A 25,367-nucleotide genomic window follows, 5' to 3' on the forward strand; every position below is an offset into this window, starting at 1 on the left:
GCTACATCCACAGTTATAGACAGGGTTGAGATTAATTATATTAGCCTTCCGTCGCCGCAAATTTGGCTCTTATCCTCGGGAATTGCCAAAAATTAAACATGAAAAAAAATAATAATAATAAAAATAATAAAAATAAAATAAAATAAAAAAATAGTAAAAAAAAGCACCACGAAAAACTTGAAAGGACAAACACAGAAAGAGCAATTTCTTTTACCATGTTATTTTTTGGTAAATACCTAAATGAAGTTATCAAGCATAACCCTAACTTTCTTTAGTTTATGCATGTTGACATTTGCCCTTCCTATGCGATTGCCATACACTGTCTTTAAATAGCTGCTTTAACGTGAATAAATATCCACCACTTGATGTCGTTCACTGTTCGTTTGACTTTTGTGCTTGACAGGGTATTCATGTCGCGTAAATGAATTTAGATATTGGTCATTCTTGGGAAGAAATGGCTAAAACGAACTCAAAAACACTGCTTTTTTTTTTTCTTGATAGCTCTGGATCCTTGGTTACATATCGAGTCAAATATCGTAATCTTACCACAACTTACATATAACGCCTTGCCAAAACTGTATTACGTTCTTTAGTCAAGTTCTAATGAGTCCTCAAGACGTTTTTCTTTGGTTTCGGCACTTCTTTGCATCCCTTTAATAGCACAACAACCAATATTTTCACTCAGTTGTAGGATTTTGGTGAAACTTTCTGGCAAAGTGTTCAGTTTGGTCACCATGCTAGTGTAACGAAGTTGACAATGGCAAATGTATAAAAATGATTTTCCAATACCTTCGACACAAACAACGTTACGATCACCAAATTTCGCCGCCAGGCATCTAAACTTACCTGTCCTGCCATAAAACGTAGGCTAAAATAAGAAAAACAGGTATTGCTTTCCTTCAAACAAATATAAGTGACATGAACTCCATGAACTTCTTTTTACGACTAGTTTTCAAAACGTATAACGATATTTTCGAACTTCCTTAGAAATAAAGCGATAGGACGATGTGGGATGTAATTTCAGTTTCACTAATCTTACATGAAAGCTAAGATGACCACGAAGAGGTGGAATAGGTTACGTTTTAACTACAATGGGTAGTCCACTTTACTTTTTTTTTAAGCCCCTGATCAAATGCATGATTAGGCTGACAAAATTAGCACGCAATGTAAAGTGATCTTGAGATTCTAAGAGTTAATCTTAAGATACTCTTTTACTACAGCATGTACACCCTTTCCCTATACTGTTACACAAAGAGATAGAAACATAGAGAGTCCTTTACAGTTGCAAATGAGATTTATTAGTTATCTTCCAGTTAGGTTACACCGTCATGTGTAATGTCTTGTAATCTTCATGTTTTCTAGTTCCTCAATTCTCTTTCTTAGCAGAAGTTTTCTTTTTTCTATTCTGCTTGACTTCACCCGCATTTTTTGCATTGTCCCGTGCATTGCCTCTTCTTTTTCTTGATCCTCTAACGCTGAGGGAGCGTGTTCCAGTGATGGCGACATTTTATTTGGCGCAGAGACGCTGATAAGGCGGAAACGGTTAAGGGATTGGGTCCTGCGAAGCTGATTACTACTTCCATGGTGTTCCAGTGGCACCTAAAGTAAATGAATACCTTATGTCAGACACAAGCACATTATAATCAGGAAAAGGTTCAAATGTTTTATTTAGTGATTTATTCAGTTTGTCCACTCGTTCTTTGTTCGTCTGTCCACTCGTCGTTTCTTTGTCCGTCCACCTGACTGCACCCTACTGTAGTCAGTGAGTAAGTCGATCAGTTTCTCATCAAGTTATTTAGTTACTCTTTCGTTTTGTATGGTCGGTTAGTTGGTTAGTCGTTCGGTCGGCCGATTTGTCGATCTGTTGCTTTATATCAGTTGGGTCTGGGTTGAGTGTAACTGAAAGCTAAGAATGGTTCAAAATTGATACTGTCAACTGATATACCAATGGCTGACATCTGCGATCTGCAGAATTTATTGCAACTTCACTCAGACCTCCTCACGGTTGCTATATGATCACCGACCTCAGAAAATGTCTTAGCTCGACTCCTCCCAACAGTAGTACTGATAGACACTTTTCTTCGTAGGTGCCGGCTTTGCCCCGTTGTTGGACGGTATGCCTTGATCAAAAATAAAACAAACCTGTCTCAATAAATATGTATCTTGTACAATATGACAACGATAGGTAGGAAAAAAAATAACTAGAGCAACGAATATTGCAGCCCTGATAAAGGAAAAATTATCTTTAGCTTGGAAAGCTGATTGAGGAGAGGGTAAATATAAGAAAAGTACCAAGCATAATATTTATAAATAACGCAAAAAAAAAAAAAAAAAAAAAAAAAAAAATATATATATATATATATATATCTATATATCTATATCTATCTATCTATCTATCTATCTATCTATCTATCTATCTATCTATCTATCTATCTATCTATCTATATATATATATATATATATATATATATATATATATTGTTTGTTTGGTTTTTTTTTTGCGTTATTTATAAATATTATGCTTGGTACTTTTCTTATATTTACCCTCTCCTCAATCAGCTTTCCAAGCTAAAGATAATTTTTCCTTTATCAGGGCTGTAATATTCGTTGCTCTATGTAGACCGGAAATGTCAACTCTGAACAGCAGAAATGAGCTTGCATCGTGTTGCAGACATGCTAGGAAATTCTTGCTGAAAAATGTTATCATCTAATTAGCGATTAAGATCCCGCGTGACGCGCCACGTGACACGCAACACACCTAGTATGTAATTGTATTGTTCTGTATTTTTAAATATCTTTGTATGCAACCGTTTTTTCTGGCAGTCGCCTGATGATTGCCTCGCATGAGGCATGAAACTCGGAGTAGCGATTAAATGACCATATAACCTAGCTCTCGAGTTTTTACTGTTATATATATATATATATATATATATATATATATATATATATATATATAGATAGATAGATATATAGATAGATAGATAGATAGATAGATAGATAGATAGATAGATAGATAGATAGATCTAAAACAGTCTAATACAAACACATGTATACACCGTATTTACAAAACATTTTTCTGAACCGGTTCACAATTGATTTTAGCATGACTCGGATCTTTCAGTACCAAAAGTACATTTATAGGTGAGAATAGATAGCTAGAATTAATGTTCTCAGGCTTGAATTCCAAGCATCAAGCATCAATGTGAGATTATTAGAGGGTCTTCTGTTAATGTCTTTATCTTTTGAATCACTGGCAAAGAATCAATACTCACCTCTTCAGAAGTGTTCTTGCCAGGCGTCTCCTTTGAGTTTGTGTCTATTGTCTCCTTCTGTGCTTCTTTCTCGCATTTCTTCTCTTCTTCGGCCTCTTCCTCTGCCCTCTTTTTGTGCTGCCTTTGAAAACGTTTTCGCTGTTGCTCCAAATGTTCAACATCCTTCTTGAAATCGATCAACTGCTGTTTACACGAGTCATGTGCTTCGTGAATGGGTGTGTACCACCTACGCATGCCAGATCACAAACCATAGAAAATGACTCACGGATTAGCTTATCTGATTTAAATATGACATGGTAGCAATTTTTAGACCCACTAAATTTGAACTAATATTTCTAAATCAAGTCCAATGTTTACTCGCTTTCCTTTATCTCACGGCACAAAATTAAACTAGAAAACAATCACGTTTTAACTTAGAATAAAAGCAAAACCTAGATAATTTATGGGGTGTCCAAATCTGGGTAGAGACTTTAACCACTCATCGAGTTTGGTCAAATGTCTTCCGTTCAAGGTAATGTAGGAACTGTGGAGGACCATCATATCATATAAATAACTGAGCAATACATTATCAATTAAAATAGCTCGTTGTTGCCTAAAGGCAAATGAAAATCCTCCTCGATCTTATATTTATAAATGTCCTCCAAGGAGACTTAACAAAAACAAGTTTTCAATGTTAATATACGTATATAATTAAGGTTGTCCCAAAGAATTTATCATTTTGAAAGAGGAAATGAGATTAGAAGAATTTTTTTCATTAGAAACAACTGCTTTGAACTGCTGCATATCATGGTGTCTTGGATTTCTTGGTACAATATCTCTCGATCATTATAGTAATGAATTTCAAGCGGTTCAGCTAAGAAAGGGAAGGTGAATTATTTTTGTCCATATGGATTCTGTGTGGCTTAGAATCCTAACCTTTGAGAGGGCATCAGCTCGTGCTCATACTTCTGAATCTCTTCTTCGCTCTCTTCTGTGACGTCATCTAGAATAGGGGTAGGAGTCCGGCTCGTCCTTCTCGTTGGCGCCTTTCTATTCGATGACAGTTGAGCGTCGGTTTCTGCGCTTTCTGGTTCGCTAAGCGCTGCACCTGGTGCCCAGTCCTCAATGACAATGATCGGCGGCTGTCCAGTATCGTCAAGAATCGCCTCCGGAGAATGCGAATTTTTCTTCCGCTGTGCTTGTCGAACAGTGGACATCCATTTACTGGCAACTAAAGAAATGTTCCATGGATTTAAAACTAGGCTTTTAGTAGCAGAGGAAGACTCTTCATCGGATGAGCTTTGTTCATAGTTTGGTGGATTATCTAGAATGTCAAATAGACTTCTCTCAAATCTGCGAAAACTTTTGGGAGAAAACCGCCGACCAGGAATTCCAGTGTTGATAATTTCTTTAATGACAACATTAGGCTTTTGAGCAACGTTTCTCTCCATAGCAACAGAGGGAAGAAAGCTTAGGCTGTTCGTTCTGCTTTTGACCTTTATCGTTGCTTCTTTAGTATTCGCTGCAGTAGGGGAGACTTTGAAAGCGGCCTTTAATTTCTTCTTTGTTGTCTCCCTGTTTGATAGTTTCTTTTTGTAATTATCCTTCCCTGGGTCACCAATTTTATTCTGGCTTTTGGTGTTAGTTCGAGGTGAAGCTTCATTGCCACGACCAAATACAGACACTCTACCATTTGAACCGCGTTTTGAACCATCCTTTGCTTCCTGACTTCTGACACTCTTTGGTCGATGACCAACTGTTGGGGACTTCCATTTCTCATGAAGTTTTCGGCGCTGATAACCTCTTGCTGGCGCACTGCTTGGTTTCGTAGGAAAAGGAAAACTGAAATTGTTGTCGGCGTCATTGTTAGAGTTTTTTCTCAACAATAAAACTGCTTTAACTACCGCAGCCGCGCTGCAGTTTAGGATGGCGGATGACCGTCGTCTTGAGCGAGGAGGCACGAACAGCTTCTCGGCTTCCCTTGGTTTACCGGGTATTTCATCGTCATGATTTGTTTTTTTCAATAAAACCCTAGAAAGAAAGATAACCCTGTTACTAAAGCACCTAAGGTTGTCATAATAGTTGCTTTTTAGATGTTTATAAAAGGCCAAAAATTACTAAAATTTTAAAATCCATAACGTAGGTCAGTGGTACATGATGGAAATTTCCATCAATTTCCATCATGTACCAATGCTGATGACCGTACGGTCGAAGACGTTTTGGATTTTAAAATTATTTTTAGTAACTAAAGAATCTAGTTATTGTCATGCGCATTCCAATCAAGATGATGAATTCTTTGTAAAGAACTTGAAGCCTGATTCTTAGCCAATGTCCCGGAATAAGCCCACTTCACCCTGCTTCCGTATCAAACAAGAATCAGTAGGTGATGCGTCTGACTCCAAATTAATTGAACTTTCTGCGTTCAAGCGCTAGCGTTAGTCGACATCATTGTGTTTCGTAATTCATTGCCAAGCTATTTTACTATTAAAATGCCTTTCTCCACCCATTAAAGTTAATGAGCATCGATGTAGCACTTCATTGTTAGGATCAAACAAGAACACCACCTTTTAGCATCTCCATAATCCACAGCCCTTGAAAGTGTAGGAGTCATTTCGCTCTTGTCAACTGACGCGTCACATTTTCCCGTCATCTCTAAAAGACCAGTGATCGTGCACCGCTTAAAGCTCTGCCAGATATCACTGTCCCGGATGTAATGCTTGATGTCATCGTCATTGAAGAAATAGCGACGGTTTTGACGCAGGATTTGAATAACGCTTTCGTTCGTTTTTAACGCCCATCTGGAAAATTATAACACACGAAAACGATGGTTAGGAACCACCAGAAATAGGGAGTTTAAGATTAAAGGAGTTCTACCATTAACACGACCTAGGAAAGTCAAACGCTTTGCAAAATATTTAATATAATATTGTAGTCCTATTAGAAAAAATACTGAAAGGAGTGATATGACAGGGTTTGGTGATGTTAAACTGTCACTGGGCGCTAGTTTCTGCAAGTTTTGTAATCAGGAGGTCCCGGGCTCAAATCCTCCTCCCTGTCACAAGATGGAGCTAGTTTGGTGGTCCCAAATTCAACTTCTCTACTTCTTGTAAATAGCCAACTGGTCAGCCTCCAACCAGGTTGGGATTTTTAAGTTCTATTTACGATATTTTTTTCTTAATATATAAAGTCCCAATAGGCGGTTTGCGTTGTGACGTCATTTTATTACAACAATCAGAATCATTCACTTTTTCTTACGTACCTACTGAGAAAGTACACAACTTATTTAAACTAATTAACAAAACTGGATACTTACTTGTTGACCAGGAAGCAGGTTACAGGACCAATACTTGCTACACTGCAGAAACATGGACTGGAATCGAGAAGGGTTGATTCACCGAAAAATTCCCCTGGAAAGTTAAATGAAAGGGATGGATATTAGCTCCTCTGGAGGGAAACATTATGGAAAATGGTGGGATTATTTTACCCTTCTCAATTTGTCCAAGTTTCACGAGTTCTTCCCTGTTGACTTCATCAATAAAGATACTTCGGTAATATTGGCATCTTCCTATTGAATGACAAATGCAAGTAAAAATGTTTAATTTACGGAAAATTTGCATCTACAAGTTCTTTAGTGCTGAAGAAATTCAGTATCAGGACCAGTATTTCTATATTTAGTGATACTATGGAACGTGAATTAGCCGAATTGAAGGTTTCTGTTCATGCATGTTCGATACATAAAGAGGTTATTACCACCAACTACAGATTTCGCAGGAGCACTTCTTATCGCCTTGTGAGTGTACGGTTTTCTAGGTGTTAACCGCCATCATCGGAATTCAGTCACAATAGATTGCAAGCTACTATAGCTTTAGTTCGGTTGTTTCAAGTTTGTAAGTGATGTATCGTTCTTTTAAATTTGCAGTGAATCGCTCAGACATTCAGATGTTCAGATGTTTGTATAAAAAAAAATAAAATGTGTATTAATTTCGAGGAATGTATAGTTATTGGCCTAGCCCAGAGTAGTTGGCCACTGCAGGAATCATTTAACAAATGGTAAACGCAATAGCGTGCACTACTGAGTTATGGATGCACGCGGGAAGTTGCTAAGCACGAAAGAAGCGTAAGAGTCGCACGAGGCGATAGCCGAGTACGACTCTAGCTAGCTTCTTGAGTGCTTAGCAAACCTCCCAAGTGCATCCATAACTCAATAGTGCACGCTATGGCGTTTACCATTTGTTTTATAACATAACATTGAGACATTGGAACAACAGAAGTCCTTTTATTGAGCTACATCACAAAAAAATGTTCGTGTAGTCTTACATGACAACAGAAAACAAGCGCACGAAAATTCATTCATGACAACCGACTGCACACCAGTAACTCGATAAAGTTTCATCTTCAGACAACTGTGAAGACAGTTTCGCATTTCTGGCAGAAGAACGTCGGCCATTACTTTGGAAACAATGTCTGTCAAAAGATTTGCTTTGTAAACATTAGGACACACGTCAGCAGCGTACACCCGTGGGCAAACAGTAGACGCTAAATTAACCAATCAGAGCGCGCGCTTTGCTTTAGTTATGTTATAAATTAATTTGGTACCCTATAGTAGGTGGACACCAGCCTCAGCTAGTACCAGACTTTTATTCCTATGTTTTCTGTAAAACGAACCAGAATTAGACAATCACCAAACGGATACAGAGCTTTCATTTTAATAGAGTATTACAACATTGTCGTTGTCATTGTCAACATTGTCATCAGAATGTCAAACAAAGCGGGCCGACTATTTAAACGAGGTTTAGGTTAGACCTGATTTTTGATTAAATCGAGGCTTAGATGAGACGTCCAACGACCACGGCTAGGCGTGGTCTAAATCGCATTCGTAGTCTAAATCGCAATCGCAAATGTATTCCGCGGAGACCACGTCTAAGCGTGGTTTAACTAAAATTTCTATTTTTTTCCAAAAACCGCGTGTTCAGAATTTTGAAGAGGCCAGACGAAAAAATGGCGTCAAACTCTCGAAATGCAAATTTTAGCCAAGAAGAAAAACTTCTACTTGCCGAGCTCGGGAAGCAATATCCCGATATAGAAAACAGAGGATATGACAATGTCAGCTTCAAAAGGAAACAGTCATCGTTGGGAAAAGGTTGTGCAAAGTTTCAGCGCCCGAAATCCCGCATGGTAACAAGCGCGATATGAAAGCAATTCAGGGATGTTGCAAGCGCATGAAACTGCAAACGAAAAAGGAATTTGATGAGCAACGGAGGGAAAGCAAGGAGACAGGTGGTAGTAAAGCCCCGGCTTCACCAAATGCTATTAGTAAGCTGGTTGCTGACGTTATTCCAGCGTCAGTGAATCCACTGGAAAATCAATTCGATGATAACTCTGTTGAACATGCTGCCTCAGCAGTCAACAGCTCTGTGATCGACGACACTGATGAACCTGGACCAGGTGTCCAATGCAGTATGAGTACTAGCTCAAGCCACTACAGAAAAAAGACAACAAAGCGAAAAAAAGAGATGAAAGAATTCATTGTTGGGTAAGCGGATTTGCAATTTTCAATCATCCTTTGTTTTATTTATTTATTTCCTGACAATTTGCGAAATAAATAATTTGAAATATGTTTCTGTAAACAGTGCCAGAGATGCATGTGAACAAGCAGACCAAAAAGGTGAAGATCCATTCTTAACCTTAGCAAGAAAGGAACACGAAGCGAACATGAGGATTCTTGAGTTAAAAGAGTGGAAACTTAAGAATCAATGCAAGCAAATGGGAATCGGTCTCCCCGCAGATGTGTCACAAGAAAATGAAGATATGTGTCATCAGTAGCTGGTGTCTGAAAACCCATGCTGAAAGTGAACGACTTGTAATAAAATATGATTTCAATATGATAAAATAAACAAATTACGATAAGGTACATTATAATTCCTTTTATTCCTGTTAACAGTTTAGGTGGGTCATTATGGTATAAGTAGAGACAAATTAACATGACGCAAGTGTCCATGCTGCCGAAAGTAAGGTAAAAAGGTTTTTTGGAGGGGCAAAGCTGTATCAACTTTAGCCAAGTTGCAACTTTTCTTCTGGCTGTAGTCTCTACATTAACTTATAGATGTACGTCAGGTACCTACGTAAAATAGCGGGCAATAATTAACTTGCTTTTAGCATTTCCACTTGCGTCTGCAGCTCCGGAAGGTTCTTCAGGTTCATCGTCATCCCAATCCACATCATTCATTTCACTTTCTCTCTGCATTATTACAAAATTGTGCAAGGCCACAATGGCTGCAATGATAACCAGAGAATTTCCAAGGCGGGTACGCAACCCCACATGCAAGCAAGGGAGGCGCCTCTTCAGAATTCCAAAGCACCTCTCGATCACAATTCTGGTACGTCTTTTGAGCATCATTACAACGGACTTCTGCTTCATTTCTTGGATTTAGAAGGGGAGTCATGAGGTAGGTTCTGCATGCATATCCGCTGCCACCAACAAGGAGGCCATTGATGGATCCATTGCGAAATTGTTCAGCAATTGTGCTATTGTCAAAAATGCGCGAGCCATGGGTTGATCCCGGCCAGTGTGCGACACTGTTGGTAATTAATGCTTTACTGTCACGAACAGCTTGAACGTTTACGGCATAGAATTGTTTCCTGTTTATGAAAGCCACTGCATTGTTCCTATCTGGACAAACAATTCTCACGTGGATGCAATCGATTGCCCAACGACACAAGGGAATCCTGCTATGTCGTAAAAGCTTCTCTTCGTCTCATGAAAATCGGCTGGAAATGAAATGAACTGCCTTTTATGTTTTGAAATAGCTCTTGGAACTCGGTGTATTACCTTGCAGACGGCATAATTAGACACTCCAAACAAATCCCCAATTACTTGATGAAAGCTGGCTGTAGCGTAAAACCGCAAGGTCAGAAGAACTTGCTACATTAGTGTGAGAGGCAAGCCTCTCCTCGTTTGATGTTCTAGATCGTTTTTCAAAATGGCAATGAGTGTGATAATAGAATCTTTCCTGAAGCGAAACCGTAGACAAAAATTGGCGTCGTCATATTCTTCTAAAGGATTAAGCCTATCCCGCGTGTGTCGGATTCTTCGAACATGTCGAGTATTAGCCCATTGCCGTAGGCGTCTATATCTCAAACTTCCATCCGTGGCAAAAACCTTCACTAAGAAAACGTATACGTCTAAACCTACTCACGACCAGGTCTAAGTTGCTATTGTTTGCAAGGCTGTGTTTAGATTCCGTTTAGGCGGGGTTTAAGATAACTGACGTTTAAATAACCCGGTATCCCGGCTGAGACCCGGTTTAGGCCAAGACCCTCTTAAACGACGCCTAAACTTCTTCGGCCCAGAAGGGTTTCATGAGATGGGAGTCAATTGGCTAGCGGGGTGACACTCACGGAAAGCATGTGCCTTTTGTTGGCGCTGCTGCTTGCCATGCGTAATAATAACAATGACAATTTTTTTACACCACGCAAACCAAATCACGGCGCCTATGCATGAAGCATACAGCTATGTCGCTGAAAATACTTAAAGCAATTATACGTACATGCCTAGTTATTGTTGTTTTTTGTTTCAGAGGATTTTCATAAATTATACCTTTAGCAACAAAAAACAGATGCTCCGGAAGGTCTCCTTGGTTCACAATGACTTTACCAGCGGGATATTCCTAGAAAAGAAAAACATATAATAAATTCAACCCGTTAGTTGAGATTTTGTTTCAGGACAGCTAAATGTGAGCAAGTTTAACAATAATCACTGTATAGCTACAAAACGATAACCTAATTTCGAAATGCTATGTTATATGAAGTTTTATTCATACATTTATATACTTTAGACGTGGCGATTGAAAGCCAAACTCTTAGACATAATTAAGAAAACGCTAGCTTTCTGAAATAATTTTCAAATTCAGATTCAAATTGCATATTTTGCTTAGTGTTGCACGAGTCTCGCCATTGTTGACGATACTAAAGAAATTATGATAATTTATATATTCGAAATGTGAATAAAATTGATTAGGACGTTATTAAAATGTCAATAAACAGTTATTCGATATCGCTTTCATCCCTCCCCTTGGTTACCTATTGGCGCACGCAAAATTTATTTTGACTAGTAATGAGATTTATTGCGGTCGAAATTGATGTACGCGAAGCCAAAAATCAACACAACTGGACAGAAAGGCAAGTTAAAAAAAAAAATAAAACCTTCATCTAAACATATAGCAGATAAAGCCATTATGTGATCACCGTACCTGCCTCGCCATCAAAGCAACTAATTTGTTTTTCTCTTCTTTGGGCAAAGCTTTTAGTGCGGATACTTCTTCAATAAACACTTGAATCTCTTGCACGTAGCGATTCTGAACTCTCTTGATCGCGCTATGGAATCGCTCGCGGTCGACTCGCAAGAACTCAGTAACTTCCATGGTTCGTATGTTGTCCGGTGGTGGATAATCGAATTCTCTTCCATCGCCCGATACGAGCCCAAGATATTCCCCGGCTACGTGTGTGTAGTTTATTTCACAGTCATTTGCCTTTTCTGTGGTGTGCGCACCAGACACGCCATTATTTATAGCATATTTTACTTCTACCGATCCGCTCAGAATGTAATAACAAGAAAGACAGCTTTCGTCTTGTTTCTTGCAAATCTCCACATCGCTTTCGACTTTCTGGTAGGTGACTACATGGCCAAGTGCCTCCTTAATAAATTGTAGGCCTTTGTGAATATCTTTCAGCGCCGAAACAACGGGTTTTATTGCATGTAGTTCGTTGGCCGATCGCCGAGCGGTAGAAGGTTGCTGTAAGATGTCAAGGATTTTGTCCGTGAGCACAATTCCAGCTTGCGCCTTGAAAAGTCTCTTGTTAAAGACGGGTGGCAGTTTACGAACAGAAAACTGTGGTCTTGTCTCGCACAATATTGGCATGATAAAATTTCACAAATTCGCAAAAAAGCAGCATAGGGAAGTCACAATTTTTCGCTATTTGCGAACCTTTTTTTCCGGTTTGAGATCTACCTTTCGCTTTTGGCCCACGACTAGCATTAACGTTTGAAATTCCCGTTCGTTGTGTTATGATTTGACCATAAACAAACCATGTAGCCAAGCGAAAAGTTATGTAAATTAACTTTACATTGAGCAGGTGTAACGCTGACGTGAATTTGTTATTCCAGTTTTTGTCAATAAAATTACCGATAGATGGCTTTTCTTTTCATGAAATTTACGCACCTAAATTGTAGGAACAATAATTGATTTAGCACTTTAGAAAGACGTCAAAAATCACTTGAAAACGACATAAAAATTACTTTTATTTTTTTCACATAGGAACAAGTGGAAAATCCTCTCTTCCGAATGCAAATTGTGTTCGGAAAGTGTGGTATTTACTTCCGAGATTATCATGTGTGAAATTGCTTATTTAGTTTTCTCAAAATCAAAAAAAAGATCATAATATAGAAAATGAAGTTATGAATTCGCAGTGCCAAAATATGAATTATGTGGGGATTATGGAATATATTATTTTTTTAGATGTCGTCGATCCACTTCCAGAAATTGTTATGCTTAGAGACAATTTGAATTGCAAGTAAGTAAGTGCGTTTCCAGTGCCTGCAGTGAATGGGGGAGTTCGACGAAATGAAACCTGACTGTTTATATGTCGTCACAAAAATCAAGTTGTAGGCTAGGTATGAGATTCAATTTCTTGGAAGCTAGAACAGTGTTGATTCGACTGAGTGACATGCCTCAAAAAGTAACGAAGTTAAGCGTATGTCGCACGTCACGCTATCGTTTGTCACGCTGTAAACATAACGAGTGTTCGTGCAACTTGCCTTGTACTGTGTTACAGCCGCCGTCCTCCAGGCTCGATTACAATACACGAGAGAGCGGTGGAAATCGAGCCTCTCCTCCCCAAAAGAAGAATCAATCAATCAATCTATCAATCAATCAATCAATGACTTTATTAAAGTGTCAAAATATATAGTCCTCGGTAAAGACCCTCAATAGATTGGAGACACTTAAACAAACGAGTTACAGGAAGACCTTAATTGACAAGGACCTGAAGCAGATTTCTGATTACACATTACTTGGGCTTATTTTTACATATGAAGGTCCAGTTCCACACTTTATTTCTTATTCAAACAAATAAAAAAATGTAAGATCTTTCTGCGGACACTGTGATTCGAAACCTGAAAATTCGACTCAAGATACATTAATTTATTTCCAAACCATCCAAACACTGGCTACCGAATCTACGAATTTGTTGAGAAAAACGTCCATTTTTATGTTAAAGGCAAAAACGTATATTTTTTTGTCAACGCTAATAAAAACATTGCATTAGTTTAGCCACCCACCTAAGACGGTCGTACAGGGGCGGGGGGTTCTAAGGCACGGTTAACGAATGAAAAAAAAAAAAAAAAAAAAAAAAATGAGGATTACGGATATAAAATTTTGTTTTCCCGGATCACGAAAATAAGCAAGTACGATACTCTTTTTATTAACCTGTTTTTACACTAAAAAGAGTGTTTCGGAGGAAAGAAAAATCGTGAAAGGCTAAGTCAAGGCTCCGTATTGCAAATCGCATGTTTAAGTCACTCTTGATAGACGACTCTAACCATTCGGAGGACCTGCGTCTCCAAATCACGTAGAATTGAGTGGTGAAATCAGGAATATCGGTGAATAATTCAAGCAGTCTTCACGGGTCATGCAAAACCTTCATGTCACGGATTAAGAAGAATAATTTCCTAAATTCACCGTTTCATGGAATATAAATCAGCTAGTCATGCATCACGAGAATACCCCTGTACGACCGTCACCTAAGTTTAAGCCTCTAAAGTGAAGGTTTTCCTTATGAAATTGGTCGCCATGCAAAGAAGGCCAAAATTCGAGCATCGTTGCCGCCATTTTGAACAGTACTCAGCAGCCAGGCCGCGTTTTCGTGACGTCAATCCGTCCGAGAGATTTGTCCAAATAGCTTCCGAAGAGCCTTTTTACTACCACCCCGGGTTATGGCTGCTCTTAAGCCACATAGTTTGAGCCAAATGTGCTCCAAATTCTGAAATGATAGCGTAGAAAATAGTGAAGTGGACAATTGCTTGGAAAAAAAATAGATTTGGCTGACGCCAATTCAGTTGGAGGTTTTTCTCCTTCCCGCCAATTTTGAGTCGGACGGAATGACGTCACATAAACACGGCCTGGCTTCCAAGACAGTTTCAAAATGGCGGCCTCCGAAGTTGCTTCTTCTGAGACGAATTTCTTCAGGATAGCGGGCACTTCAGAGGCTGAAACTTTGATGAGGGGAAACTAGCTGAATGTTTACCTGTCGTAGGCGAGGAAACAAAAAGTAAGCTTTTTGGAATGACCTTCTCTTTTAAGAGGGAGTGATAATCAATGAAAAAAACAGAAGGCCAAAGGAAGCACCAAGAAATTAACGCGGGCTCTGGCCGTTCATGACTTTTTGAACACGTGCAGAGTGCTCCTTTTCCATTGTCAGCCAATCAGCATTAGCATGAACGACCATCAGTATAAGCCTGAGCCCGCGTTTTTGGTGCTAACTAAAAGGAAAGCGGGTTCTGAACGGGGACTGGATTGATCTTTTTTCTGTAACTAACAGGTTGAAATAACAACATCTGGCCTTTCCGTTTTTTACTTTTTTTTTTTTTTTTTTCCGAACATAGTTGGGGCCAAATAGGGGCCAAATGCAACTCCAAACTACTACAATTTGGTCTAAACATTAGAAAAAAATAGACCAAATTTCCATTTTTGGAGATAAAAGCAGGTACATGTTGCTAAACTGGTAATTGATTCAACGAAGAAACCTACGAACCAGTCGCTTTTATTTGATTTGGTTCATGTTGCGTGTCACAACAGCACGTGCTTAATCCTGCGCCATGCGTCCGTCACATCTGAAATTGATTGTTGAATAGTTATGAAAGTAATTCGATGCTGGGATTCCATCGACATGTTTCGTGACGCTTCAGAGGGAAGACGAAAATGAAGTTCAAGAGTTTCCTGCTTCTCTGTTTCCTCGGTTTAAGTTTAATGAGCTTCATCGCCACACTTCTATTGCCGAGAATCAAGGAGAAGAACTTGCTCCGTTTCCCTTTCGACACTTTGTTGAGGTACGCAGAATTCCTTCACCTTAACATCAGTCTATTCGACGGGTGAGTGCATCTCAAGTCAAACTTCTTCATTGAGATAGTTAAACCAGCCAAGCATCGCTGATTTATCGGTGTTTTGCTTCGTTGAACTCGTTTTATACCGGTAAACGCGACCTACTGGTGAATCCATCGGGATTAGAGAAAATATTTGGATTTAGACAACAATAACCCATTAGACACTGTCAAATATATTTTAAAAAAATATACTAGGTGTTCAGTATTCCTTGCATGTCATGTATACGGTGGTCGAGTAGTTCATTACAAGACGAGCCTTTTGTATCGTGTTATGAAGCTTTCGACCTAAACCGCTTTGATTGTTTACACATGTAATGATGTATGATTGTTTGGCGATCTTTACGCGTCTCAACATCTTCTACACCGAGACAGATTACTAATTTGTCACGGTCTTGGTTTTTAAAGGTGTTTCTCAGTGGGTAATCGTGATAACGACTACTGTAGTTAGGCCAGACACTGGTCAAGGAAAGATTCCATGCGGTTCTTGCATGGCCTTTAATTTTATGCATATCTTTAGCAGTAGCTTCGAGGTTATTTGCAATTTTCGCTTTCACACTGCCCTCTTTGTTTATTAATTGTCACGAATTCGTTACTTTTGTGTTTGAAACCGTGATCTGAGATCATTAAAGGTGCTTTGGCTTGGAAGAAGTATCGGATGACAAAATCGCCCAAATCGAGATGAATCCAGGAGTACGAAAATCTTCTCGGGATTTCAGTGATTTCACACTTCCTTGCCGGTGCTTACAATGAACCCAGGTGGCCTTTGTTGATTAAAAACTGCGGTCCCTGTGGTTGAAACAGAAAGCTCAGAAAGCTTCTTCATTACATACTCGTTGAAAAGCCGGAACTGACAAAGAATGTTTATTGTCTGCTGTAAATAATTGTATATAATTACTCGGAACAGGATTGCGAACTTTGGGAAAGTCATTTTCCGTCCAGAGAAAGGCGACGTTAAAGTTCTGCATTACAGATAGAACCAAGACTGATTTCGGCACGGTGACTTAAAAAAAAATAATGAACTGAAAATACTAGATCCGAACAGCTGCTTAATTTACTGTGTGAAGAAAAACGGTCACTCATTCAACCTCTTTCATTCTAATCTCTGTGGATTATTACTTACATGAGAAGTTATCATAAAATATGAGACGTACGGCTTATGTCAAAGGCAATACATTGAAGTTTTCGATTATAATAAATTATCGCTAAACCTTGTCAAATTCAAAATTATGTACGTTTTTTTTTGTGATAGCAAGGGCTGTTTCAGCAGAAAAAAAGGCATAATGTCTTGCAATCTAAGAGAACGTATCATTAACATCATGTAACACCTTGAAATTGGGTTTTCGTTTATACTGCTGTTTAAAAAAAGAAAACTGTCTTTGAAAATTCGATTTTACGATTCTGTAATATTGCAATTTAGAAAACAGTCCTTAGAAAATACGCGTGCTGATTGGTTAAAAATCGTGTTTCTATTAAACAATTAGATTATGAGCTCAAGATTTCTATCGCGTGATAGTTGACTATCACGTATGGAAATCGAGAGCGAATAATCTAATTGTTTTAGTATAAATCTACTAGTCGTTCAAAACTTTATGGAAGTCCTCTTCACAAACACTTCGAAAGCGCCAAGAAGCGGCTGTCATTTCACTCACAAGCGCACCCCGTTACGCTACTCACTATCTATCACAGAATAGATAGTGAGTAGCGTAGCCAATCGGGTGTCTGGAAAACCCGGATAGCGAATAGCGAGTAGTCCCGAATAGTGCGAATAGTCTCGAATGGTACGAATAGTGGTGGACAGTCGCGAAAAGTGGCGAATAGTGACGAATAGTCGTCAATGCTCACCGCTTTAGATCTAATATCCTGCGTTGATAAATTATCCAAATAAGCAACAGAATTTCAGTGAATTTATTACCTTTTCTTCTCCGGACTCAGGCTAGGGCTGTCCATCGCTGACATTAAGCAAGAAAAGAGAAAACACAAACATAACCTAATAAAGACGTATTTACGCTTTTGCAGCGGTTAAAACAGAAGAAATTACGGTTTAGAAACACCTTTTGTCCTGATAAGCGTCTGCGCTTTTTAGTGGGTTAACTGCGAGATACTGAGTACCCTATTTGCTACTATTTGCTACTGAGTACCCTATTTGCTACGATTTGCCACTATTTATATATAGATCTAAATCTAGATCTATATTAGATCTAGAGCGGTGAGTATTGACGAATATTCGTCACTATTCGCCACTACTCGAGACTATTCGCCACTAGTTGCACTATTCGAGACTATTCGCACTATTCGTACCATTCGCTATTCGTTATTCGGGACTATTCGCTGTTCGTTATTCGCGACTATTCGCTATTCGCTATTCGGGTTTCCAAGACACCCTAGCCAATCAGGGAACGCCATTCGTGATAGAACGCTAGTAGATTTATACTAAAACTCGATAGAAACACAGAACTAGCACGACCTGTTGGCTTAATGATGGCGTGAGCAAAGAGAATTTACATTTTGATAATCAAAGTTAACAAGTTGTTTCCTTTTTTTCGTCGCGGTGTTTTCTAAAAGAAATAGGAAACATGTTATCCTTGTTCCTATCGAGTTCTAGAAACATTCGTGAAAGTTTGGGAGAACTCGAAAAAGCTGTGGAAACACTCGCCTGCGGCTCGTGTTCCCACAGCATTTCTCGTTCTTCCAATAGCCGATAGCAAATGACTGAAAAATGGGGCAAATCCAAAGGAAATGGGTTTGAATTCGAAACAACGGGGAATTCTAAATAGCCGAGTTCGAATCAGTGGGGTCCAACGGTGGATCTAAATAGCCATTTTTCTCTCTGTTTGTCGTAGATCTTGTTATCGAGTCCATCGATGGACTTAGAAAGTTCGAACATTTTTTCAGAAGATAACCTGAACACCTTTCGAAAACATTTACGCTTCCCTGGTATTTCCAAAGTACACCCCGCCCTAGCGCAAGAAGCCCTCAAGTCGACCTTAACTGCAATCTAGTTGCATAAAATTCACCCAGAACTGTACTCCGGGTTCATCCTTGGCTTAGAAGAATTATTAGTTATTTAGTATTTTAATTCTCATCTTCTCTTTTCAGAAATACACATGACACTTCGAGTGACGACTCGAGCCAGCCGTCCTCTGGAGCATCATGGCTTGAGAAGACTGGGTCAAGAAATGTTAGTGCCGTTGATCGAGAGTTTTGGGATTTACTACAAAATGCTAGGAGGCAATCTGAAGACGAAAGTAATGACAATGACGATGTTGATGATGATGAAATAGAATTAGAGGAGGAAGACGGAAAGCAAGAGTCTTCGACAGAAACAAGCCATGTACAATACGACGAATTAAGGTAGATAATCTTCTTTGTCGGTTGTTACTGTTGTTGTTGTTATTGTTACGACGATTCCAATTTTTCAAGGGCACTACGAGTTTGATTAAAACGTATCGAAGCAGTCACGTATTATCTACACTTTGCCGACTCTCTGAACTTTCTTGTTACTGTTATTATTTTTGTTGTTGCCAATGTATTACTGTACTTCTCGATATTTTGGTTCTTGTTGTTCCTTCTCCTGCACATGTTGCTACCGCTGCTGCATTTTTCTTTTGTTGTTGTTGATGTGTTACTGTTGCTGGTAGTGGTGATGATACTGCTGCTGTTTTTGCTAATTTTGTCGTTCTTGTTTTTGTTGTTGTTGTTGTTGCCGTCGTCGTTGTGGTTTATGTTGATAATAAGTCCCTGTTAGTACGAAAATTCCCTACGAAAAGGTGCTACTTTACAGAACTTTATCGACCCTATTGCGTCTGCGTATGTTGGTTATTTTACGCGCTGGTGAAAACCAGCCTCAGTGTTTCTGTTGATGTTATTTCGTTGCTGTTTCTGCTGGTGTTGCTATTACCGTTCCTCCAGCTGTTTCTACTGCTTGTACCGCTGTTGCTGCTGGCGTTGTTGCGGTTTATTTGTTGAGCTTTGATATTGAAAGGCTCCAGTCTCAATTTTTGTTTCCATTCTTAATTCAAACACTGTTCTTAACAGCTGCAAGCCTCACCAGGAGATCGCCTTTCTCAAAACTCATAAAACCGGAAGCAGTACTCTAACAAATATCCTCAACCGCTATGCAGACCTCAGAGAGCTCAAAATGGCACTTCCGGCGCAACATCTGTATCGCTTCGGCTGGCCTGGGTATTTCCACTGGCATGCTGTGGATCTGTGGCGGCTAAACGGGGAACCAGCTCACGTGCTCTGTAACCACGCCCGCTATAATAGGCCCGCAATGGAAGTTATCATGCAAAGTGACACTAAATACATTACAATTCTACGTGATCCCGTTTATCAATTTGAGTCGACATTCAACTACATGGAATTGTACCGTTTCTTTAAACTGACAAACTATTCCAACCCTTTGCAGGTTTTTCTAAGAAATCCTCATGGGTATCTTAAAAATTTAACAAGAACCGTTAAGTCCTTTCCAGAATCGATGCACCTTGTGAGAAACGGTATGTTTTTTGATCTAGGTTTGCCGCCATCTGCACAGGACAACGACAAGGAAATTTGCACTGCCATAAAAAAGGTCGAGAGCGAGTTTTCGCTTGTTCTTATTATGGAATATTTCGACGAGAGCCTTGTTTTACTCAAGCGAGAATTTTGTTGGGATATAGATGACGTCATTTACATCAAACAAAATCAAAGAAAGGCAGGTAATAATACATCGAACAGAGCTTTATCGACTCAGCTCAAATATATGATAAGAGACTGGAACCGAGCGGATGTACTGCTCTATGAGCATTTTAACAAGACATTCTGGGAGAGAATCAAGCGACACGGTGAGGGATTCTATAAAGACCTCGCGGACTTAAAACGAAAAAACTTAGAGATGTTCAATGACTGTGTCTCCCCAGAAGAGATCACGGAAATCGCATTTCGATTGAGCGGGCAGATACGTGGTTTTAAGCTGAACGAAAGGGTTTCTCGTTACAACAGATATTTGTGTGAAAAGTTACTCACAAATGAAATAGACTACATTCATTATTTCCGACGAAAACTGCACCCGTACTACGGGTATCAAAAGCAGCTTAGAGCTTCCGGAAAAACACGCCAGGTGGGGGAAAACGTTATTGTTAAAAGAATTAATGCCATGAAATCAGTTAAGCCGCTCTAAAGAATTCATAAGCTATATTAAACGAGTATCTCGCTTTATTGCAAAGCGTCCTTTTTTAAATACATGCCATTGTAATTATTCTGATGTCACGTGGTATGTGCCATATACAGTTTGTTGTTTTTTTTCTGTTTCATACAAATTATAATACGTAACTTACACCAAGAGAATGGAAAATACTTACCGTAAATCCTCGAATTAGCGCCCGGGGCGCTTATTTCAAATTCAGGAGAAGACGGTGGGCGCTTATTCGAGGGGGGGCGCTTTTTCGAGGGGGCGCTTATTCGAGGGGGGGCGCTTTTTCGAGGGGGGCACTTATTCGCGAGGGGGGGGGGCGCTTATTTAATTTTTCCCAAATCGTGGCCTGACGTGTTCATTTGTTTTAATACATCATGCATCTGCGAGTAAACAACAACATAAGCTGTTTATTGACATAAAAAGCTGATCCTAAAGTTTAAATCGGGGCACCGTTAGTACTTAATGTGTTCAACGTGTGTTCAGGACAATTCACAGAATATTTTCAACACGTAGTCGTAAAAACTCAAAGCTTTAATCGCGATGCTCGACGTACAGACATCTCCACGACTTGTCAACTTGATCTACGCCTACGGTAAAAAACTGAACAAGAAAAAACTTAAATTAACAACACATTCGGACAAATGGGAACTGTGAAACCTATACTTACATGTTCTGTGCGGTTTCGACGGGAAAAGTACAAAACTGTACGTAGCAAAAAAACAACGACACGAAACTCTTTCAAAGACAAACCATGTGCGACTGAGTCACGTGATTCAACACAGTCCGACCAGCTGTGCACAGTTCGACCCTAAACGAGTGTCAGCTTATAACAGACCTAGATCAATTTCAGTTTATCAGGTTCGGCCGCTAGTCGGCCTCAACAACGTGTTTACTTAACGTGTTTATAAACTGAAACAATGTACAAATCTAAAACTACATGTCGAAAACTATACATCCTTTACTTGTCCACAAAATTGAAGGAAGTGGAGTGGGCGCTTATTCGAGGGGGGGGGGGGGGGGGGGGGCTAATTCGAGGATTTACGGTAACTGTACCAAGGGTAAAATTAAACCATGTGCATGCCAAGCTTGCAAACCCCCATTGGATAAAAGTGCTGAAATGAAATGTTGTGTAATATAATAAGTCAACCAATAAGTCAACCAGTTCAGTTGAAGATGACATGACAGGCTTGTTAAACATAGCAAAAGTTCAGGCAAATAAATTTAACCTACACCCTGTCTCGTTTAGGCCTTATGCGTCCCATAGTGCAATGAGTTTAAGGTTAGAGGGTTCCCTTATCCTTACACGGGGAGGGGGAGGAGGAGGAGCCCACCCAATTTCAAGCAAAAAAATGTATAAAATAATAATTTTACAAATATCTCCAAACCTCCTCCAAACCCCCTACAAGTTAGCGCCTCTGGCGCTCGCTTGTAAGTTCCCCCCACCCCCCACACACACCCACACCCAATTCAAAATATTCTCCGCCATCCCTGGTTTCTGGGCTCGAATTTCCAATTTCCAATTTCGAAACATAACAGGAATTTTTGCGAGGGAATGATTTCTCGACTTCATTTGTAAGTCAATGCACAAGTGATATTGACAGTGCATTCGTGCCAGTGAGTTTCATTCTCACGTCGAAATTGTTGGTCTGGAGTTCAATCTTGAATTGAACTATATTTCTTTCGCTAATTTAAAAACTTCAATGTGGGTATTTTGCTTTCGAAGCAGAACTAATTAACATTTGATGCCTTATATATTATTTATTTATTTTTTTTTTTTTTTTTTAACCAAACCTAAAAGCGCATTCATACCCGCTCTTCTAACGTTTTTGCAATGGGCTTTTTGCTAGTAGTTTCTTAGAAATTCAATTTCTAATTGGTGGTGTCTTTTCAAGAATGACTTCGCAGACTGACGAGATAACATACAGTTGTTTTTTTGTTTGTTTATTTTTTGTTTTTTGTTTTCTTTTTTTCAGTTTTGTTTTTAGCTTATTCAGAACGTCTCGTGTTTCAGGTTTCGTGCCAAGTTACGAAGGGGTAGGGGTGTTTGTGTTGAAAAGACGTGTGGTCTTGGTTGTATCCCCGGAAACATGAGGCCCGACTTTTAATTTCCTAGCCTAACTAAGAAAGAAGGCAATGGGTTTTACACCGTTTAGAGTGGTTTTCAATTGAGCGCCGAAGGTAATCAAGCAATTACTTTGGTCAATGTTTTAGTTTTAGATTGAGATTAGCTGAGTACTCAAATTGCTAAGTACTTGTTTTGGTTTAGTTTTGGTTTTGCGACACTCATTTGAAAATCGCTCCATAAGTCCATAACCTATTGTGATAGACAATGTGATCACAACAGTTGTATCAGGCAGACTATTTATTTATTTTTATTTGTTTTAATAGTGTCATTTTTTATTACTCTGGAAAAAAAGAAACTAACTTGTGCGCACTACATTCCAAAACTGGTGAAACAAGGCTGAAGACAGTATCCTGCACTGTGGTTCGTGACAGATAGCCAAACAGTGAGAGAATACGCGGGGGATTTGGTGCGACATTAATCCGAATGTTTGTCAGACCACATTCGATCAGCTTCTAGCTCCATGTTGATAACCGACCCATTCCTCTATCACCATACACGCTCGGCAACAAACGCGCGCATCCAGTTCACTGAAGTCGGTTTTCCAATGTTCACGATCGCTTATATGTCAGTTCGCCAACGTGCAAAATACGTTTTGAAAAAGGTATGAACTGATCAGAGGAATAAAAAAATTAACTTTGATGTATACATGAGTGTTCGTTGTTAGCATCGTTTGAAATTGTTCATTACACTCTCCTCAACCTCTCCCTTCGCAATGTTGGCTCCCGTTGATCGATGGCCCATCGTATTTGGAAAAGATTTAAAGCTGATCGTGCTCGAAAAACTTTGAAAACCATCCACGGCTTTTCACCCTGTAGCCTTAAAACCTTTTTCTTAAACATTTCTGCAGTTGAGTATTTAGTATAAGTATATCTGTTTGATCACGCATGGTGTAGTGCCCGTTATTCACTTGATACACTCGCATAGTTTTATTTGGGAGTTAATGACTCGGCTGGGAGACCAGTGTTGAGGTTCGCGGCAAATAGAAACCAAGTTACAAACGAGTGGTTTTCTTGAATATATGGGTGTTGTTGGTTTTGACATTCATTGTTATTCAGTCCTGAGGTTAATACAATGGTTCGCTTACCCAGAACGCGCCATTTTCAAACGAGACTTGACCAGGCAGTTTCAAACTGAACGGGTTAGTGGTTGTCAATTACCAAACTTAAAACGGATTCATCGCCCATCTGCCGCTTTCCGAATATTGCAAGGCAGTTTGAATTTTCAATAAATTGCTGTTAAAAACGTCCGACTTTGCGTTTTTCAACTGCGAAGGGATAGTCTTTATACTTTCTAAATCTTCTTTGGTTTAGGCCCAAATTGTAGCTTAATCATTACTCTTCCATAAGCCGTTTTCCGTTATCTATGTTAGAACTTCAGGAAATCAGAAAAGCGATTTTTGTCAACCCAACTAGTACGTTGGGATTTGGAACCAACGACCTGGGCTCAAGCGTTGTCCATATAGAGCTCTGGCCCGGTTGTTCGAAAGCCGATTAAAATAACTCGAGGTTAGCGTCTATTTCGCGATTAAATTTCTTATTCCCGGGATAACTAATCGGGCGAAAAAATGGTGTTCCTGAAAAGAGATTTAATCTTCGATTAACTATCCTTCGATTAAACTCAGATTAAACCGGTAGAACCGGTCTGTGGTGGGAGAAAATGGTGTAGCACTAAGGGAGGGAAGGGATAATTGACAGCTTCTAATATGTTGTTGAATAAAAGGAAAAGGAAAGCCCAATTTTATATCTCAACTACATTTGCTTTCTGTAAGAACCAAAAAAAAAAAATGCTTAAATTAAAATTAGATTTGTGATAAAAATTATGGGCAAGATAAACGCTGGGCGAAGCTCAGTGAATCATGCATCAGGCTAAAAATCAGTGAGCTCTTGAAAATGCTTACCGGTCTAACTTTCAGCCTTACTTCTTAGTAATTTAGAAATTTAGAATAGCCTCTATTCGGATGGGCTGATAAAGGGGAAAATTCTAGAGAAGAAGAAAGCCATGAACTAAGAAAAGAAGCGAAAGCGGAGATTGATTATCTTAATTCTGCCAAATGAGATAAACAATTTTTTGAAGAACAAGCAAGGTCGACAGTAAACAAAACTTGACAATATTTTGTCCATAATACTCGCCTTTATCAAGCCAAAAAAGCCTTTAATTCCATCATTGATCTTTCCTTTTACATTACAGCAGTTAGTAAGCGACGATTTCTACCTCTGAGAACGGAAAATGTTGAAATTTCTCAAAATTTCTTGCTTCGCCCTCGTTGTGTAAAACTGATTTTGCGGATCGCCGAAGAGCGGTCCGTCTGTGTTGTGAAAAACCGGACGCGGGATGGCTCGTCCGTGAGAGAATAGTAACATCTAGATTTTCGTCAGGTAGCCCGAATTGCTTTTCTTTCCTTACCTCGGCCGGCATTAAAGCAAAATCAACAAACTGTAAGTCCGCCATTTTGATTTGTTTGTCTGCTTTTTCATCCGATTAGCGAGTTAATCCACCTCGCTAGATTTGTTAAATTTAACCCTTAGTTTAATCTTTGGATGGTGCTAATCGCGCTTCTAGGAACAGAATTTAATCGAAGGATAAATTTATTCCGTGGATTAGGACAATTTAATCGGTGGGTTAGCGCTAATCGGCTTTCGAACAACCGGTCCTGTTCATTTA

The 25,367-nt window shown here is 39.3% G+C and overlaps 2 protein-coding genes across 3 annotated transcripts; one reads left to right on the top strand and one right to left on the bottom strand.

Moving 5' to 3' along the window:
• Positions 1-553: 553 nt before the first annotated feature.
• On the bottom strand, positions 554-12,298 carry LOC145481729 (uncharacterized). The gene is made up of 9 exons (XM_081460255.1): positions 11,501-12,298; positions 10,849-10,918; positions 6,736-6,816; positions 6,565-6,658; positions 5,816-6,049; positions 4,188-5,282; positions 3,273-3,498; positions 2,025-2,120; positions 554-1,599 (listed from the first exon to the last, which is right to left on the bottom strand). The coding sequence occupies exons 1-9, from the start codon at positions 12,167-12,169 to the stop codon at positions 1,327-1,329; spliced, it is 2,838 nt and encodes a 945-aa protein (XP_081316381.1). The 5' UTR covers positions 12,170-12,298; the 3' UTR covers positions 554-1,326.
• Positions 12,299-14,979: 2,681 nt separating this feature from the next.
• On the top strand, positions 14,980-20,816 carry LOC145481730 (galactose-3-O-sulfotransferase 2-like). Of its 2 annotated transcripts, none has more exons than XM_081460256.1 (3): positions 14,980-15,396; positions 18,505-18,759; positions 19,444-20,816. In XM_081460256.1, exons 1-3 carry the CDS (start codon positions 15,227-15,229, stop codon positions 20,564-20,566), a joined length of 1,548 nt encoding a protein of 515 aa, XP_081316382.1. In that variant the 5' UTR covers positions 14,980-15,226; the 3' UTR covers positions 20,567-20,816. The 2 variants fall into 2 exon arrangements, with proteins under 2 accessions (XP_081316382.1, XP_081316383.1); XM_081460257.1 differs by having other exon boundaries at positions 14,980-15,354.
• The last annotated feature ends 4,551 nt before the right edge of the window (positions 20,817-25,367 follow it).

Source organism: Orbicella franksi, chromosome 3 (assembly GCF_964199315.1).
Source record: "Orbicella franksi chromosome 3, jaOrbFran1.1, whole genome shotgun sequence".
In the NCBI taxonomy this organism is placed as follows: domain Eukaryota; kingdom Metazoa; phylum Cnidaria; class Anthozoa; order Scleractinia; family Merulinidae; genus Orbicella; species Orbicella franksi.

Coding starts and splice junctions, on each gene's coding strand:
- LOC145481729 (XM_081460255.1), bottom strand. CDS start 12,169: ATGCCAATATTGTGCGAGACAAGACCACAGTTTTCTGTTCGTAAACTG. Junction 6,817..10,848: donor TCTGTTTTTTGTTGCTAAAG/GTATAATTTATG, acceptor GTCATTCAATAG/GAAGATGCCAATATTACCGA. Junction 2,121..3,272: donor GCAAGAACACTTCTGAAGAG/GTGAGTATTGAT, acceptor TTTTTGATCAAG/GCATACCGTCCAACAACGGG.
- LOC145481730 (XM_081460256.1), top strand. CDS start 15,227: ATGAAGTTCAAGAGTTTCCTGCTTCTCTGTTTCCTCGGTTTAAGTTTA. Junction 15,397..18,504: donor AACATCAGTCTATTCGACGG/GTGAGTGCATCT, acceptor TTCTCTTTTCAG/AAATACACATGACACTTCGA. Junction 18,760..19,443: donor GTACAATACGACGAATTAAG/GTAGATAATCTT, acceptor TGTTCTTAACAG/CTGCAAGCCTCACCAGGAGA.